Raw genomic sequence first — 17280 nt, forward strand, 5'->3', positions numbered from 1 at the left:
GTCTGTCTACCTACAGCAAATCAGCTGATCGAGTTACGGAGTGTCAACAATCTCCAATTTTTTTGTAAGTGGTTACTTAAATTCCTGTGGAGAAATATCGCTTTCAAATTACGGAGATTTTATCTGACTTTTGGCCCCTTATTTTGTTACAATAAATCTCTAATGGAAAGAAGCATTATCAAGTGCTTGGATAATATGTAAGTACATGCACTGAAATCTAAGGTGATAACTTAATTAATACGTTGAGCCCCATGTAATGTTTAAATCTAGGAGGTAAATTATACTAAGTCTTACCTCAAGTATTATAAACATTTGTTAAGATTATAGTTGTTTTACATAATTACCCTACTATGTAGGACTCTTTGCTGATTTTGTTTGTACAGTATCCATGAATTTGCTCAAGATGGTAAAACATGTTTCAGATCCGAAGTTGCCAGTGTCAGGGGATGTCTTTTGGCTGATGAACAAGGATTATGTTTAGGGGGTAGGTACATAATAGTGAATGAAGTTGCCTTGTTTCTGAAGTTTATTCCCGCGAGCCAGATCTATAATACCCACTTAACCAGTGTATCAGTCATCTTACTCTGTGGCAGGTGGCTGTAAGTGTTTCAACTGCAAAAGTTTATTGCTGTGAATGAAGTGGTTATGATGAGCATGAGTTGTTGCTAGTAAGGATTTGAAAGGAGTCATTTGTGACCTGTTTCAATTTATTGTGCATACCCCAGCATGTCTTTTGGTATAATGAATGTTGTTCTAAATATGTACTTCAGTTAATCATATTTGTTTATAGGTAAAACAGGTTTCTAGACTTTATTAGGTCGAGGCTAATAAGCCACCTTCACCCATGGGGAGAGAGTGTATCAAACATTGTATGGACCAGGTGGTCCCCAGAACTAGTCTGAGTGAGATGATGAGAAATATAATGCCTCTGCTGAGAAACTATTCCCAGTTATATGTTCCACTTACTGAGCTATCTTGACTCATGATTGATGTAACCTTAATGTTTCAGCCATCAGAAACTATAATTTGGGGTTTGTGATTTCAGTAAGAGGAGGGATTTCACCACAAAGTTCTGGAGTGATTACAGCACTTTCACAACAAGCTGGATTGCTGGAACCTCACAGTACTAAACATCCTGTGGTAATCCTTGAAAATGACTTTAGGTACAATTTTTAATTTCACTTGTCAACTGACAAATTCATAAATTCAGTATATGTACATAACATGTAAGATAGTATCTGAAATAGTGTCAGTAAATTAACAAGTTGAGGAGTTGAGCCAGCTCAGTTCACTTAACTTACATAAATAAATTAGACTGGGATGTGTAGATTGAACATTATAGCATCTGTCAAAAGTATAAAAATATTACTCATTACATGCACTAAATCAGCAGACACATGCTTACAATTTTTAACCTACTTCAGATTTCAATGTGCACAAATGGTTAGTTTCTGTTACCCTCAGGATGGTTTCTGATGACCTTTCTTGGCATGTGTCAACCATGGGCATGTCTAAAATTCATTTTTGGGGTTGGAGCACCTATAAGCCAAATTGTATTACAGCAATGATAGGATGACTACAAAGATGGTCAGCAGAGGGGGGATGGTAGGGGACTTTCCCAGAGGTTTAGCTTTGGCAGAGATTCACCACAATTTTATAGCACAGAGTACACATCAGTTTACTTGTGTAATAGTTCAGGAATTATCACATACCTCATTATGAACTGTTTTATTTAAACCCACAGATATATATTATAAGAGATAAATACACTTTACATGATCTTTCAGATACTGAAATTGTTTTAATTTTGTACTGTTTTTAGGCAGTGCTATATTCATGGGAATGGAAAAGTTGTTACTGCTATTCAAAAGACTGCAGCCTCTTGAAGCTGGTATAGAGAATTATGAGGAGCTTTTATGAATTGCAACTGCATCAACTTAATTATTATTGTCATTATGTTTATATAAAGTAAATAAATTGATTTTTTATGATTGATTTATAATTATGCTGTTATGTAATGTTACAATAATCTAATAATGAAATGAATGGCTTTATAGTTTTGTAACAGTGCTTTGTTTATTATTATGGTAATACAGTGAAACCTCGATGCATCGTTTTCGGCGGGGGTGGGAAATAAAAACGATGAATGCGGGAAAACGATAGATGCGGGAAAGCATTAAAAATTTTAAAAAAAAACAATGTTTCTCTTTCAAAGTTACTTCTTTTTACCAAAAAAGTCTTTAATGGACAACTGGTTTGTCGAAACTTTACGTTTTAGGCCAAACAGAGCCCTTTCCACGTTCAAAATGCTTTCTTCGTCACGTTCACTAATATTATGCGCATAAAAGAACGACTTCACTTTTGCCAATGCAGCGTGTGCTTCGGCAAAACTCGGCAAAGTTCGGGCTCGCATTCGTCGTTTCTCCCTCTTCCTCACCGCTCCCTCAACCTTCGCGGACTATAACAGGAAAAATGGAAGTACTATTACTGCCGAACTCAACGAAACGTAGCTGTAGAAGACACGATATGAACCAGAAGAATGAAAAAGTTTCGCTCGCCTTTCCTTTGTACTTATAATAAAAGCATTTGTGAAGAAATTCACACTGCACATGCCATCTGGCATCGCTGGAACGAAATATGAGTGCACCATAATTAAAATCGTAAAATTTCTGACAATGAGCACCGCCATTCACTCCAACTATCACCCCTGCACCGCTGACCCTCATTCCAAAAGAATGTGCTGGTTGGGCGACATAACAGGTTACCGCTACTGTGTATTCCAAAAACATTATGCGTCTTTCGGTATTAATTTATCTCAAAACTCAGCATTTTAAATTCTCAGAAACGATCATTGCGGGAAAATTGTGGGCCGGGACTAAGATTTTTGAACGATCGATGCGATAAAACGATAGTTCGAGGAACGATAGAAGCGGGAAAATGTAACATTATTTTATATGGGATGTATTCGGGACCGAACAAAACGGACGATGCATCCGGGAAAACGATAGTTCCGGGAACGATGGATAGAGGTTTCACTGTACATGAATCCTATTTTCCTTGATTGTAGTTTTCCTGTACAACTAAAATATTTATCCACATAAGTCATAAGAAATTCTGTTACTGAAAATAAATATTAATTTTAGAAGACTACTCAAAACATGTAGTTTGTTTAGTATAATCAGTTTTGCTTCTTAGTGGTGTATCTGTTCACATGTGATAAAATTAGGTATGAATTTTGCAACAAATATTCTGTCACATTTAGTCCTGCTGGCCATCCAAGAATAATTCTATTCAGAACTGAAAAGTGAAAAAGCTTGTTTCAGTCTAAAAGACAATGGACTAGTGGCAGACTTTGGTGAATATGGTAATGAACCTTCAAGCTCCACGAAAATATTGAGAATTTCTTGACCATCTGAGCAAGAAGGACCCTGCTACGTAGTTACTTAGCTTAGCCTGTCAAATATTAATCACTTCCATAACCTTTCTTCTATACTGAGAAACAGAAACCTTAGGCAACAGAAGACATCATTACCCCATATGTGCTGATATCCCATATTTTTAAAATATAAGTCCACAGGAAGAAGATTAGGCAGAATTTTTAAAGGACAGGATTCTCAGATAACCTACATTAAGCAGAAACATCTCAGGAAGAAGAAGATAAGGATTCTGTTTTGCAACACAACTAATTAATGGTATGCAGAACTCAAAATGTAACAGCATAAGTGTTTTCTAGTGAATACTAATTAACTCCCTGGTAGCAGAAACCACAGGTCCCACACCAACACCAAAGCCTGCCACCAGAAATGATCCTGTGTCAACTCCATCCATTTACCATCCTCACAGCCCACCTCCCTAAGATCCATCTCGATATTATCCTCCCATCACTTTTTTGGCCTGCCCAGTGGTGGTTTTCCAAAACAATTTCCTGCCAAACTTCTGTATGCACCCCTTGTATCCCCCCCAACCCCATGTGTGCTACAAGTCCAGCCCATTACAGCCTCCTAGATTTCACCATCCTCACTATGCTATGTGACCTGTACAATTCACGCAGCTCCTCATTATGTAATATTTTAAATTCCCCACTTATTTCGTCCTTCTTGGGTCCAAATAACTTTCTAGGCACCTTGTTTTCAAACACTTGTAATCTATGTTCTTCCTTCAAGGTAAGAGACCATGTTTCTTGGTCAAACAAGACAACGAGCAAAATTATTGTTGTATATATCTTAATTTTTATTGTTGTTCTAATATATACTGCAGACTAAAAATTAATGTCATTCATATTCTTATTAGACAGCTTATCTGTAAAAGGTGACATAAGCAGCCATACTGACATACTGTTTGTGACTTTAAAAAAGCAAAGGTTCTGAGCAATAAGTGAGGAAAGGTATGAGTTCGGTAAATTTTTAAAATCTATCCATTCACAAATGCCACAATTTCTAATACAAAACAACCGAGTGTGAGTTAGTGTCCTTGCAGACCACACTTTAAAGCCGTAAGTTCTAACATTTTTAATAGTATCTGCCAAACATTTTATAATGAAGGTAGGAGACACTTTAGTAACTGATTCATGCAAAACCTTGACTTGCATATTTGTTTAAGCTGTAAAACAAACACTGTATTGAGGGAGTGATCAGGTAGTCCTAATTTCAACATAAGCCCATCATTTCAGTGAACCAACATCAAATTCCAAAGCAAAGGCAAACTCTTAAGTATGCCTGCCTTGAATGTCAACGTATTTCAACCAGGATTACAACTATAGGTATCACATAAAAACACCTATCACCAGGGATTGAAAAACTGTGCCAAATTAAAAATAAATTCACTATCCAATACCTTTTAGAAAAGTTTCATTTGTGACTGTAAACAGACTCTTAACACTTCTCTAAACAAATTATTTAAAGCCTGTATTAATTTATGACAGGATTTTTAGGACTAGAATAGTTTTTTCATCATTAGTAACTTTTCCATAACCCTACTGAACGTCTCAATGCAGTTGTTTTTCTAACATATTTGTAGCCCCAATGATGACCAGGATATGAAGGAATGATACTAGAACAGAGCTATTCAAAGATGTTCTATTACTGCTTCAGTTCAAACCTGAAATGAAGAACAGAATAAGAAGGTAACAGAACATGTGCTACCTAGTATTAGAATAATGGAAAGATGTTATGATGAAATTCTGTATGGATACCCAAATGTATACATTAGGGTAAACAACTAATGAATGCCAGAATTAAAAAATTACTTTCACTACTGAAACAGTTAAACTTGAAGCATTTCATCTGGAAGAAATTAATTAAAAGCTACATTAAACCAACAATATAACTAGATACAAAAGCCAATGAATACCATTATAAAACTGATTAAACCAACCTCAGAAGTCAATGAACATTCTTAAACTTGCAAAAACCTTGAAGCATCTGCAGCCACATCAATACAACATTCCACACATACGAGGAATACTCACAAAATATAACAATTCATAAGTGCAGCTACATCAAGGCTCCATTCCACATATACAATGGAGAACAAGGCAATCGAAGAGTTAGTAATTAAAAATTGTCATGATTAAGTACATTGTAAGTAGGAGTAATTTACAACAAAATTAAAACGATGCATCATTAATTCTAGATGTAGAGTGGATCAAAGAGGTTTGAAGCCATACTGGCATTGCAATATGTGCACTGGACGAAGTAGTCAAGGAATACAGAAATATGATGTAGCATGCATAAAGGGGTTGTATAATGTACAATACCATTTCAATTAATTTTAAAGGGAGTTTAATGTTTTACGCAACTGATTCAATCTTTCTCAACAATGACTATTTTACTCATTTATCTTAATTCATTTATTATGTATTTTTGAACCAAATATGTAAATGTTGTACCACTGATAATGGCCCTATAGAGCTGAAACAAGCCTGATTATGTAAATACAAGCAAACAGTAAGTTAAAGTAGTTGGCTCTTATAATATTTGTATGTATTACTGCACAGTATGCAAGGTTTTAAGATTAGATGGAATACTTGAATATTCTGATGTCAGAATATGTCAGTGTTTAGTTAAGGTTCACTTAGCTTAGTACTACTGGATGAATGAAACAAATGATTACCTTTCTACTCTTGCTTCAGGGCCTGTGACTTGGTTGCCCATTTCTGTATTGCCAAGCTGACCAGTTCACGTTCTTCATATGCCCAAGAAATTGTAACAGATACAAAACAAATGACACCAACTCCCAGGTGAAGTAACTTAAACCACTCAAAGAACAGTGCCTGCAAATTAAAACAATTGTGGAGTGGTTTTGAAAATGAAACAAATTTATTCCTATATATTTCGTGCTTCACCTAAATATATATCTTACCATATCACGATGTTAATTAAAGTAGTAATATATGGTAATCTGTTAGTGAACTGTCTGTGGTTGAAATCATAAACCATGCGAGTTTTTATAAAACGTTTTGACCTTAATTACCAATATCACTACCTTTACTACATTGCTTCCAGCATTTTTAGTGCACAATAAACAAGTATATAAAAGCATTCAGTATTGAACAGGACACAACATTTAAAAATCTAGCTTACATTTAAGCACAAAAAATTTCTTATTCCCCCACCCCAAAGATGTTTCCAGTGTAAGGAATTTGTGACAACCAAGCCCATCCATAAACCTCTATATTCTCACAACTCTCAAAACCACTTCAGTTCAGTTCTCAAAATTAACAATTCAATGACCACTAAGAAGAGTTATTATTTAAAGAACAGCTCACATCTTAGAAGAGTGAGCGGTGATATATACCATCCAAATCCCAAATGCCATGAAATCTTCACAGAACAGTGTTCAAGGAATCTGGTGGTACCAAATTATGGAAAAACAATTCTGAGGAATATTTCCGAGACTATAATAACCTACAGATACCAAGGGTAATTGGTACTTACCTGTGATATCTGGGTGATCATAAATACTGATACTAATGTGATCAGAAAATATGGGCCAGGGATGAGCCCTCTGAGCGGCTTAAACTCTGTGTTAAGATACTGGATTTGAATAAACTGAATGCTGAAAATTCAAATATAAAATTATAACTTGCTTGCAGGTATAGAGAATTGTGCTGGTAGTATGAATAAATTAAATCCATTATGGAAAAAATAGCTGTCTCTGATTTATCATCTTAATCTTTCTTCTTTGCTATTGAGACTACTCTACTATATAAAATGGAATGTAAAGTAGGGGAAACAAAATGTACCTTACCTATGTCCAATCCTAGCTGCCATGTTACAGCAATTGGCAACAATAAAACCAACACCACCAAAAGCTTTTGTCAGTAACCAGGAAACTACAAGAAATGATACTGACAGTATTGCCATTAAGTAGTTATACCTGCAAATATCAACACAATGATTTACATTGGAATCTAACTATAACATTGTTTATACAGTGAGACTGCATAACAATGAGATTCTACCAAAATAGCAAGGCAATATTCTTGAATCCAAGAAAGATCCATGTTATACCAGAATTCTCTGGACAATTCAGAGTGTGTGGTCCCAAAGTACTATTACACAGATCTACTCTCCCTCAGAATATATGTGTGCTAGTTTTTGCACCACTTTAGACAACTGATATCTCAAATGTCTTTTATCTTACAATCAAAACTTTACTCCATTACCTAGTACCTACAACATTGCTATACCTTGTATTGCTGTATTAAGACATAGCAAAATTTTCTATACATATACTTCTTACTTGCCAGATACTGCAACTGCAGTGACATGTCCTGAAATAAGTGAAATTTGTCACTTCATAACTAATAAACATACATATACTGACTTCAGCTCTTATCAATGGATTGTATGTTTACATCAAGAAAATAAAAATATGAACAAAGAAATTGAAATATTCAGACATTTTTATGTAATGAATATTACAGCACATGACAGCTCTATCTTGCATGCATGATTAAAATTTACTTACAGGGAACACATTTATCAACATGTTTCAGGAACTACTACTGCTTAAAATATATTGCTAGTACATAAATTTTGTATACTGTTCTTCAGCATAACAAATTTACATTTTTGTAAAGGGTGATACAGCAACTCACTTATCAAGCTGAGCAGCGTTCATAGTTGCAAAAGCATAGCACTCTGTAATTCCATTAATAGCCAGTAAGAGGACAGCTAGGCAATGTGTCCTCATTAGTGTAGGGCCAGGACCCATGATGAGACTTTCACCACCATAGAGGTACAGCAGGAAACACGAATATGACTGGCCAAATACCAGTATCACCAGTCCAATACAAGTTATGCAGCGAAGTAATTGGTACAGCACATTGGCAGCCTCTGCCATGTGTTTCTGTGAAAGGAACTGAATGTGTCAACCATATTTTCTATGTAAGATTTGAGGTTTTCACAGTGGTGAGTATGAAGATTTCTATCTTCTGGGTTGTTGCGCTGTGTAGACTGGTTGATGTTAACCAACGTTTCAGAGGTCATACTGCCTCCGTCATCAGGGCGATGAATATTCAACGTTGGTTAACATCGACCAGTCTACACAGCGCAACCCAGATGACAGAAATCTTCACATTTTCTATCTACAATTTTAGAAGGAAAATTCCTATATTTCAAGCTTTTACTTTTGCTGAAGACTTAGTGAAGCAATTATTAATGCCAGGATGGCAAAGGATGATAAATACAACAGACTTTTCAATAACTACCCTAGCATTCTGATAGAGGCTGAAATAAAGCAAGAAAACCTCAGACAAATAACTTCATCCTAGGATTTGATCAGATTATATGAGCACATAACAGATAAACAGTTGGGTGAGCCATGATCAGGGACATAATATTATAGAAGTGGAAATACTTGGAATTCAGTCTTGAATGAGTATTACCATAAATGAAAAAACAACAAACACACAACAGAATCCATACTTCTGACAGTATTTCACTATCAAAAGGAATTAAACATAATGAAAACTCATGCAGAATTACTCATATAGCTTCTGACAATCCCTTGAAGCCAAAAGTCATCTTAATAATATTCAGTACCTGCCCCCCAAAAAACAAAACCTATGTTCAATATAAGAATAAAATGGTTAATACTGCTTCAGGAAATAATCATTGTTTACTCTGAGAATCATATGAAATCCATAAATACACTGTGGGCAAAATGCAGGTGGTACATATAGTTCCCAATGGGCTTTAAAGGGTTAACCTGCAACCGAAAACTGAACTGCTAGTACTACACACTTTCAAGAATCATGGATCCAGAGTTATATTTCTGCAAATGAGCTTTCCTTCAACATTATTGAGAAGCTGACTAGGTACAGTTCATAAATATCAGAATAAATAAAATATCAAGTTTCCTTAATAGGCACGGTAAACAAGACAAAAAATGATGCAGGTAACATCAACAGGGAGAAATAGCTGCACCTGGTTCTGCTCTTGTATTGTTGTATCTCTTGCCACCATCTGTGAGAAATAGAAGTATGCTGATTCCTCTATTGGCCGAAACAGAAAACGGGCTGCTAAAGACCCCAAGTTGTTGACAATGTCATATACACCCTGTTCAGAGAACGTTAGCACGGAGAAGAGTGTCATGATGTACCTCTCACCTTCCGTCAGAACCTGCTTCATGATGCCTTGTTTGAAGAAGCTCCATGTTAGCCTTGAAAGGCCATAGTTGATGCTCAACTGTTGACAGAAAACAAAGTGTGTTGTCATCTAGTTCTTGCTAAGAAAATTCACTGTATATGTAACATCCAATCCTCTGACAGTGTTCTTGCTTTTTCTACTATCCAGTGTCACATCATATAAATTCTCCACCCACCTAAGTAATGGTAACTGTAAAGACAAATAAATTAAGTAAAAACTCACAACATGAATTATAAAAATATATCATTTTCTAAAGTTTGACCAACACAAAAAGCTGCTAAATTCCTAATCCTGAAATTCTCTCTTACTTACATACATACATACTGAAGAAGTGCCTACATGAAAATTAATTTATCATACACCAAAGGAAAATTCATACTACATCAAAAGTCATCAGCAAAGCAAACTTCTAAAACACTTATTACATAATTCAAGGATAGGGGTTAAAAACTCAGAAATGTGAAGAAAAACTACAAGCATTATTTAAGATATCCAACATAAGGATAAGGCACTACTAGGACTGAAAAATTTATAGCGTTCATGCACTGTGAAATTTTCAAATTGTTTACATATATTCATGCTTATAAAATTGCAATAGTACAATAAAATCATGTCATGCCTTATCAGACTTAAAACTGTTTTTACAGTAAATAAGTTCATATTTAGATATTTGTAACAATGTGTCACACCTGATCTTCTATTTTTGCAGGAAGGAAATCCATTAAAGATTCAAATGGGAACTCATCCTCAATCTCTGCAATGGAGTCTCTACGAACAAACCTCAGATTCACTGGGGGCTTTCCATTTGAATCAATCATCTTTTGTGCAGCACGTTTCTTCATTAGTTTGGTAATGTAGTAATGGAAATACACATAATGTCCCACTGTGTACACACATGCTGCCAATACCTGTGTCAAAACACTGCATGTATATAACCCTCACTCTGAGAACACATCACACAGTTATTTAATATATGAAGTGAAGAACCCATGTCTTAATCTGACATAGCTGGGATAGAACAGTTAAAATATTTGGAAATTTAGTATGCATGAGGGAAGCAAGCAGTATCCAAAATTTTGATTGGGAAACATCATGGAAAGGGTCACTTAGGAAATAAAGGCTTAGACAGAAGGATAATATAAAATGGAGTCAGGGATACAAACAGGCTGTGGCAATGTGTACTGGAATAAGATGGATCAGAACACAGTTCTAACATACCTTCGTCACAACATTAAATTTAATTAAAGTTTAATAAGAGCAAATGTTCATTTAGTGTGTACTTTTAAACATAAATCTATCAATGTAAATTATCCTATGCTACATCACATGTAACGAAACTCAGTAATAAGAAAAGAAAGCAGAAACAACTTATGTACTATGTTAATTTCATATATCTGGGCACGTATATGAAGAAATTACAACTATAACACAATACACAACTCACAAGAGACTACACTAAAGCAAAAGCATTAAATAAGAGACCCCAAATGTCAAACATAAATTTCATAATAATGTAATAACAAATGCAGAGTCACTTGAAATTAATTTATTCATACTGAAAATGCCATGCCAAGCATGGCCACAATTCTTCTCAATAATGTGATTAGTGATGTAGCTGCTATACTTGTTTCTCTTACCTGGGCAACAGAGAATGCTACAACTGCTTGGTGTGGTTGATAAATGATGAGTGGAGTAAATGTTGCCGTACGAACAAATATATGGATTGTATCTAAAACCACCTGAAAGAATATTACAAAATTATCAACAAAAGAGGAAAATTCTAGGATGAAAGAATTCAGTACCTTACATATATAAGTGACATGTTTCTTCATAAATTATAAGTTAAAAACAAATTATTTACTCAGCTGGTCGAAAATTTCTTGCTTCTGTATAACCCAAAGATTTATCAATGAGTTCACTTGCAGTAATAATTTAACCTATCCTGGCATAGCTTAATTCTGTTCACAACTTCAATAAGATACAATTTAATATTATCATTACATCAACATCTATGTTTCTGAACTAATCTCTTTCCCTGAAGTTTCAGAAGTTTTGCATGCATTTATATTTTTTTATATACACATGCGACATGTCCCACCAATTTTATCCCTAGATTATCACCCAAATATTAGAACAGAAGTGCAAATTATGTGTGAAGCTTCCCATATACTATATGGTGGCACTGTATAACGTTGCCACTGGAACACCAACTACTCAAACAAAGACAGGCGTCGTTCAGAGAGCACAAAATACAAACTGTGACATTGCCCTGGCTAATAATTTTTTGCAAACTTCAGGTGGATGTTCTTATGTTTACGCAGTGATGTAGATTGGCATGCTGGTGTCTGCTTCACACATGAAGGAAGTTAATATATAATACATTACATGCCAGCTACACGAATAAGCATACTGCAAGTGTGTGAAGCTGGCTGGCCAATTAGGGAACATGACAGTAGATATGCAGAAGTGTCCAAAACTCAGCTACCATTGTTCATGCTGGTCAGTATAATGCATATGATGTCATGGGTATGAACTGTATAGTAATTAAATGGACATAATTATACAAATTTTAAATTTCTGCCCATATCTGACCCAACACATCACTGATTACCCTCATCTTCAAACACCAATATGTCTAATATACAATAAAATTATTACCATCTTTCTACTGCACAGAATTTATACATTATTTACAAAACTATATAAAAGCAATGTCATACACAAGCAGACGAAAGGCACTCTAGGTAGTGATTCTGTAACTGGTTCCAAGTTTCACACAAATGACAGGGCAGGTTTCCACTGCAAGATGATTATTTTAGAGTGGTCCAAAAGGATAAAGGCTATGACACTCTGTACAGTCAGATCACCACTGCTATACTCCTATACATATTTAATAACCAATCTGACATTACCTTAAATCTAACAAAGAGGAATGCCTGAGCTACTAGGTACACTGGCTCACAGAACATCTCAATGACACAACTAAGACAAATTGCCCACACTCCAAGTGTGTAGTGCTGTGTGATGTCTGTGCTTGGAGGTGTCAAAACATGCAGCCAAATATAACCAAATATAAAACTGAAGAACTGGCACAATGGCACCCTGTAATTCACACAAAACACAAAATTAACTCCACTGTTACTTTTATTTTGTCTTTTCCATACTGACCCTTTACATCATTTTTAAAATGTGTGTTGATCACGTGCTGTCTTGTACCATACTAACTTCAGATAAGTGGTTGCTGGGTCACATGTTTTATTGCATGTTTTGTTTTCTTTTACTACAGAACTGGCATTAAATAATGCACAAAACACTACAGCTGGCATCAGTAAGAAATGCAATGTGCATATAGAACATAATAGATTTTAAGCTTTCACAGTAATTCATTATTCATGCTGATTCTATTTTTGGGTGCTGGCAATGTACAAAAACTGACCTGTTACTGACGTTACCTCTACCACCAGGACTGAAGCAAAGAATGAAAGAAAGAAGGTGGTTTACATCAGATAGGAAATGGATCAGGTCATGAGAACTGGCCAATCAGAGCAAGGGATAAGGTGGAAAGAGCGAACAGGAAAGAGTTTGGGGGGGGGGGGGGGTGAAAGAATGGTTGGAATAGGAGAGGATTCAAGAAAACCCTGAGAAACATGTGTTACCAACCAACTTCGTAGTTACAGTTTATTGTTAAATTTAACTTTACAAACAGGCTGACAGAACATATTCTCAGTGTTCCCCAGTTTAGATTGCACTAACAACTTAAAAATAATTTTAGGCCCTGTTGTACATTTTCTTATACTCTGGACTCTTGACTTATGCGGTATTGTTCATAACATTTTATTCTAAAGACAAAGTCAAGTTTAATGGTAAATTACAGCTACTAACATGGTCAATTTGTGAAAATTCATACATAAATAATACAAAATGCAGTAAAATGATTTAAGACACTAATAACAGCTTACGTAAGCCAAAGGAGGTTGATGACCTGAGCCCAGTTGTGTTCTGTTGTCTTGCTGAGACAAGCACGTCTAAATGCCTCTCGGCTGAGGAATAATATGGTTGACTCAAGAAGAAGGAGACGAACATTCATCACACCCACCACTGACTGACTGACATGTCGGAGTACAAATGCATTTAGTCCAAATGTCACACATCTAAAAAGAATCTGATAAAAGAACATACCAAAGAATATATAAAATATGTAAAATTAATATAATTCCTGCAAAACAATGTTTTAATCTGTATTTCTATAGCTACTTTAGTAGTGCAAATATATTTGAAACCAAAATGATGCTACAATTCATTTTCTCATATTACTACTAAAGAAAATGTATTTAACCCCCTTACACCATAACATGAAGCCTGTCATAAACATTTCATATAGCCAGCTGCTACATCATGAATCAGAAACACACAGTCTGCTGTCATGAGTTTACACCATATGACAAAAAATAGGGGCAAGGAACGATAGACTTTGATGCAACACTTCACCATCATATTCATACTAAGAACTGAAACAAGATTATCAAATTGTTTCTGGTGTAACTGTAAATTCACTGTGACTCTGAGAAAATACTTATTCTAATACTACCTACACAATTCTATCCCACAAGATTTGCTCTTAAAATCTAGATACATATTTGAGGATTATTGTTCTGTCTTCAGTCGCTGCTGAACTGGGTGTAATGATGGTCAGGAACTCATTTTATAAAGAAACAAGCTTTAATGTAAACAAAGTAAGATAAATGAAGTCACAGAAAATTCAGTTTCGAATTCCTTCTCTTATAACTGGCTCTCATACCAGACAATGTGGAGAAGCTCCAAACAAACTCTGACATGCATAGCACAAATACAAGGGATAAGCATGTTCTCTATCAGGCTGATAGAGATCATGCACTCAGCAGAGCGCTAACCTCAACAGTTAACAGAAAGGTGCTTACTATGCAGGGATAAAATTATTCTCTACTCTTCCACACAGAATTAAAGGTTTAAACCATGATATAAAAGTATTCAAGCCAGCATTCAAAGATTATCTTTTATCTCACTCTTACACTGTAGAAGAAATTACATAACTATTAAATACTGTAAACATTTATGGAAAAAGCTGCAATAAGTAAACAGTTAAAATCTGGTTTTGGTATTTTATTGTACTAAGTGCTGCACCTCCCTTCCTACTAACATGGCAGGCCAGGGCAATAACTTATGATGTAGTTAGTAAATCAGTTATGGTTATCAAAACTTTATATTAGGAGACCAAATATACAATAACACACATTAAACATGCTACATAATTTAGTACAATTAGAAAATAACAAGCATGTCTGGATAAAGTGAACAAATACAAATATAAGAACAGTATGCGAGGGCCCACTGTAACAATCTCACATAACCAACTAGTATGTACAATAACAGAATGAGTCATAACACTGACCAAAATAATGCTCTAAGTATAAACAGTTTTATGAGGCCACTATATGCATCACATTAAGAACTTACATGTACAATTAAAAGACAATTCCATATTTAAAAAATTCTCAAATAACACCAAAACTCCATACAAGCTAAATCACAAGTTAATATAAAAAGAACATGCACCCAACAAAAACCTCAAAAGTAAGTAACAGCTCAGCCATGAAGAAAAAACAGTATCTAACAATTATGTATCATTTGAGGTTTTCATGGCGGTGAGTCTGAAGATGGCTGTCTTCTGGGTTGTTGCACCATGTAGTCTGGTAGAAGTTTACTGATGTTTCAGAAGTCCTTGCTGCCTCTATCATCAGCGCAATTATGGAAGCAGAAGACAGCCATCTTCAACTCATACTTATACAACCAAAAACCCAACTCTCTAGAAACATAACAACATGAAGAGGGAATAACTTACACTGGCTCACAGTAGTAAACCATGGGTGTACCATAAGCCAAAAGAATGTTACAAATACAATTTAGCTACCAGCATCACAACAGCTCAAAGGCGAAGATATGTGTGCCGCTGGCAGCACGGTCAAGATGGCCAGAGGGAAAAGATGGAAAGTTAGGTGGGAAGGTCGCAAGGAGGTATGGATAAAAGAGGAGTAACAGTCCTTGGGAAAGATGTCAAAAGGCAGAACCAACCCACAATTAGTGTTCGTATTCATACCATTACATGTTCCACATCCTTGTTACGTAGTATGATGGCGATACGGAAATAAATTCTAATTCTAGTGTCCAAAAATGTGCATGAGTGATACAAATTGATCCTCAGAAGTTCTGACAATGGCATAATACAATCTGAACTATTGGGTTTTTGAACCTTCACATTCTTATGCCTTCTCATGACTTTTATTGTTAATTTTATTATCATCTCCCACTGACATAACCTGATCTCAGGTACTAAATACACATGCAGAGTTTTTTACATAGGTTGTCTAGTGATTGCGATTAGCTTACTGTAACAGGCCCCACAGAGCAGGTGCCATCTTGATTACACTTGAGAATGAGGACAGTTTCCCCAACAATCCAGATGAGTGATACAGCTCAATTTATAATCTTTTGCTTTTGGAAATAATTCATAATTAACCTAACTCCACAAAATAGAATCTGAAAAGCTAATATTCATAATTGCTCATCTGGCATGGGCAAAGACTTTCTTCTTTGCCACCAAGTCCAGATTGGCTGCGGCGCCTAGCTAGACCCCTGTCCTATGAGTACCAAGCCTCTTTCTATGAGAATAATGAATCTGAACCATGAAGCTATTATTCACATCCTCTAGTGCCAAGATTAAAGGTATGTGATCATAAATCTCCACTCCCCCTTGGGGTAATGCTTAATTTAGCATAGGGACAACTTTGTCTTCTTACAGAATTGTAAAGTATAGGAGGTAGCAGGATTTGGAATACCTCACATGCAAGGTTCACTATATTCTACAATTCTTCAAACAGAGAGGATCTTGGTTGCATTATATTTGTCTTTTCACAAACTTAATTTCACTAGGAACAACTATAACAGTGTTATTACATAACTTACCTGAGGTGAGGTTAGTTTAAACTGCCTAACCACCACACCAACATAACTTATGGAAGTTGGTGTAAAGTAACATAATGTCTTAAGATGTACTTCCAGACACATTAACAGTGTTTAATTATTATATAGCACTACAAATCCCCCTGTTAGTTAGCATCAGAAGGAAAACGACTGTGTCGTAAGTCGTATACTCAGTACCAAAACAGAACAGGACTTATTTCTAACAACATACCTGAAATATAATATTGAAAGATGCATTCTGAAGACTGCTTTTAAGAAAATTTCTTGCCATGATTAATACCGCTGGTACTTGTATCGGCACTAAAAACAGAATGCTACGCAAGTATTTTCCATTAGAATTGCATAACTCATGTGAAATATTAAACTTCTATAAACATTCCAGGAAGTATTGATACAATAATTCGCTCAAATAAATACGTGTGCATGTAACAATGTTTCTCCATATGTACTCCTGTTACCACATCAACGTACCACAGTTGTATGTCTTGTAATATCTACACCTTGCTTCTGATATTTGCAATGAGACTACTACTTTTGTACCTCGGAATGGCAATTTTATTGAGTACTCCACAATTATTCCATTATTTCGACACGTTATAATCTCTGCCAA

General features: G+C 35.4%; 2 protein-coding genes across 3 annotated transcripts; one reads left to right on the forward strand and one right to left on the reverse strand.

Annotated features, from left to right (window-relative positions):
• The first annotated feature begins 15 nt into the window (after positions 1 to 15).
• Lamtor5 (Late endosomal/lysosomal adaptor, MAPK and MTOR activator 5) lies at positions 16 to 2065 on the forward strand. The gene is made up of 4 exons (XM_022067293.2): positions 16 to 197; positions 423 to 484; positions 1046 to 1163; positions 1823 to 2065. The coding sequence occupies exons 1-4, from the start codon at positions 163 to 165 to the stop codon at positions 1884 to 1886; spliced, it is 279 nt and encodes a 92-aa protein (XP_021922985.1). The 5' UTR covers positions 16 to 162; the 3' UTR covers positions 1887 to 2065.
• Positions 423 to 17272, reverse strand: LOC110831350 (man(5)GlcNAc(2)-PP-dolichol translocation protein RFT1). 2 transcript variants are annotated; one of them, XM_022067245.2, is made up of 11 exons: positions 16882 to 17268; positions 13613 to 13815; positions 12566 to 12755; positions 11291 to 11392; positions 10343 to 10561; positions 9432 to 9692; positions 8102 to 8352; positions 7249 to 7377; positions 6936 to 7056; positions 6112 to 6271; positions 423 to 5097 (listed from the first exon to the last, which is right to left on the reverse strand). In XM_022067245.2, exons 1-10 carry the CDS (start codon positions 16939 to 16941, stop codon positions 6116 to 6118), a joined length of 1692 nt encoding a protein of 563 aa, XP_021922937.1. In that variant the 5' UTR covers positions 16942 to 17268; the 3' UTR covers positions 423 to 5097; positions 6112 to 6115. The 2 variants fall into 2 exon arrangements, with proteins under 2 accessions (XP_021922937.1, XP_021922938.1); XM_022067246.2 differs by lacking the exon at positions 6936 to 7056 and having other exon boundaries at positions 16882 to 17272.
• Between the last annotated feature and the right edge of the window lie 8 nt (positions 17273 to 17280).

Source organism: Zootermopsis nevadensis, unplaced genomic scaffold (genome assembly GCF_977971745.1).
Source record: "Zootermopsis nevadensis isolate Lab colony 2312 unplaced genomic scaffold, Znev_1.0 Znev_ptg000025l, whole genome shotgun sequence".
NCBI classification, from domain to species: domain Eukaryota; kingdom Metazoa; phylum Arthropoda; class Insecta; order Blattodea; family Termopsidae; genus Zootermopsis; species Zootermopsis nevadensis.

Excerpts from the sequence above, each read along its gene's own strand:
- Lamtor5 (XM_022067293.2), top strand. The coding sequence starts at position 163 with ATGGAAAGAAGCATTATCAAGTGCTTGGATAATAT. Across the intron at positions 198-422 it reads ATCAAGTGCTTGGATAATAT|ATCCGAAGTTGCCAGTGTCA; the intron begins GTAAGTACATGC and ends AACATGTTTCAG. Across the intron at positions 1,164-1,822 it reads ATCCTTGAAAATGACTTTAG|GCAGTGCTATATTCATGGGA; the intron begins GTACAATTTTTA and ends TACTGTTTTTAG.
- LOC110831350 (XM_022067245.2), bottom strand. The coding sequence starts at position 16,941 with ATGGCAAGAAATTTTCTTAAAAGCAGTCTTCAGAATGCATCTTTCAAT. Across the intron at positions 12,756-13,612 it reads ATCAACCTCCTTTGGCTTAC|GGTGCCATTGTGCCAGTTCT; the intron begins GTAAGCTGTTAT and ends TGTGAATTACAG. Across the intron at positions 7,378-8,101 it reads AACGCTGCTCAGCTTGATAA|GTATAACTACTTAATGGCAA; the intron begins GTGAGTTGCTGT and ends TGATATTTGCAG.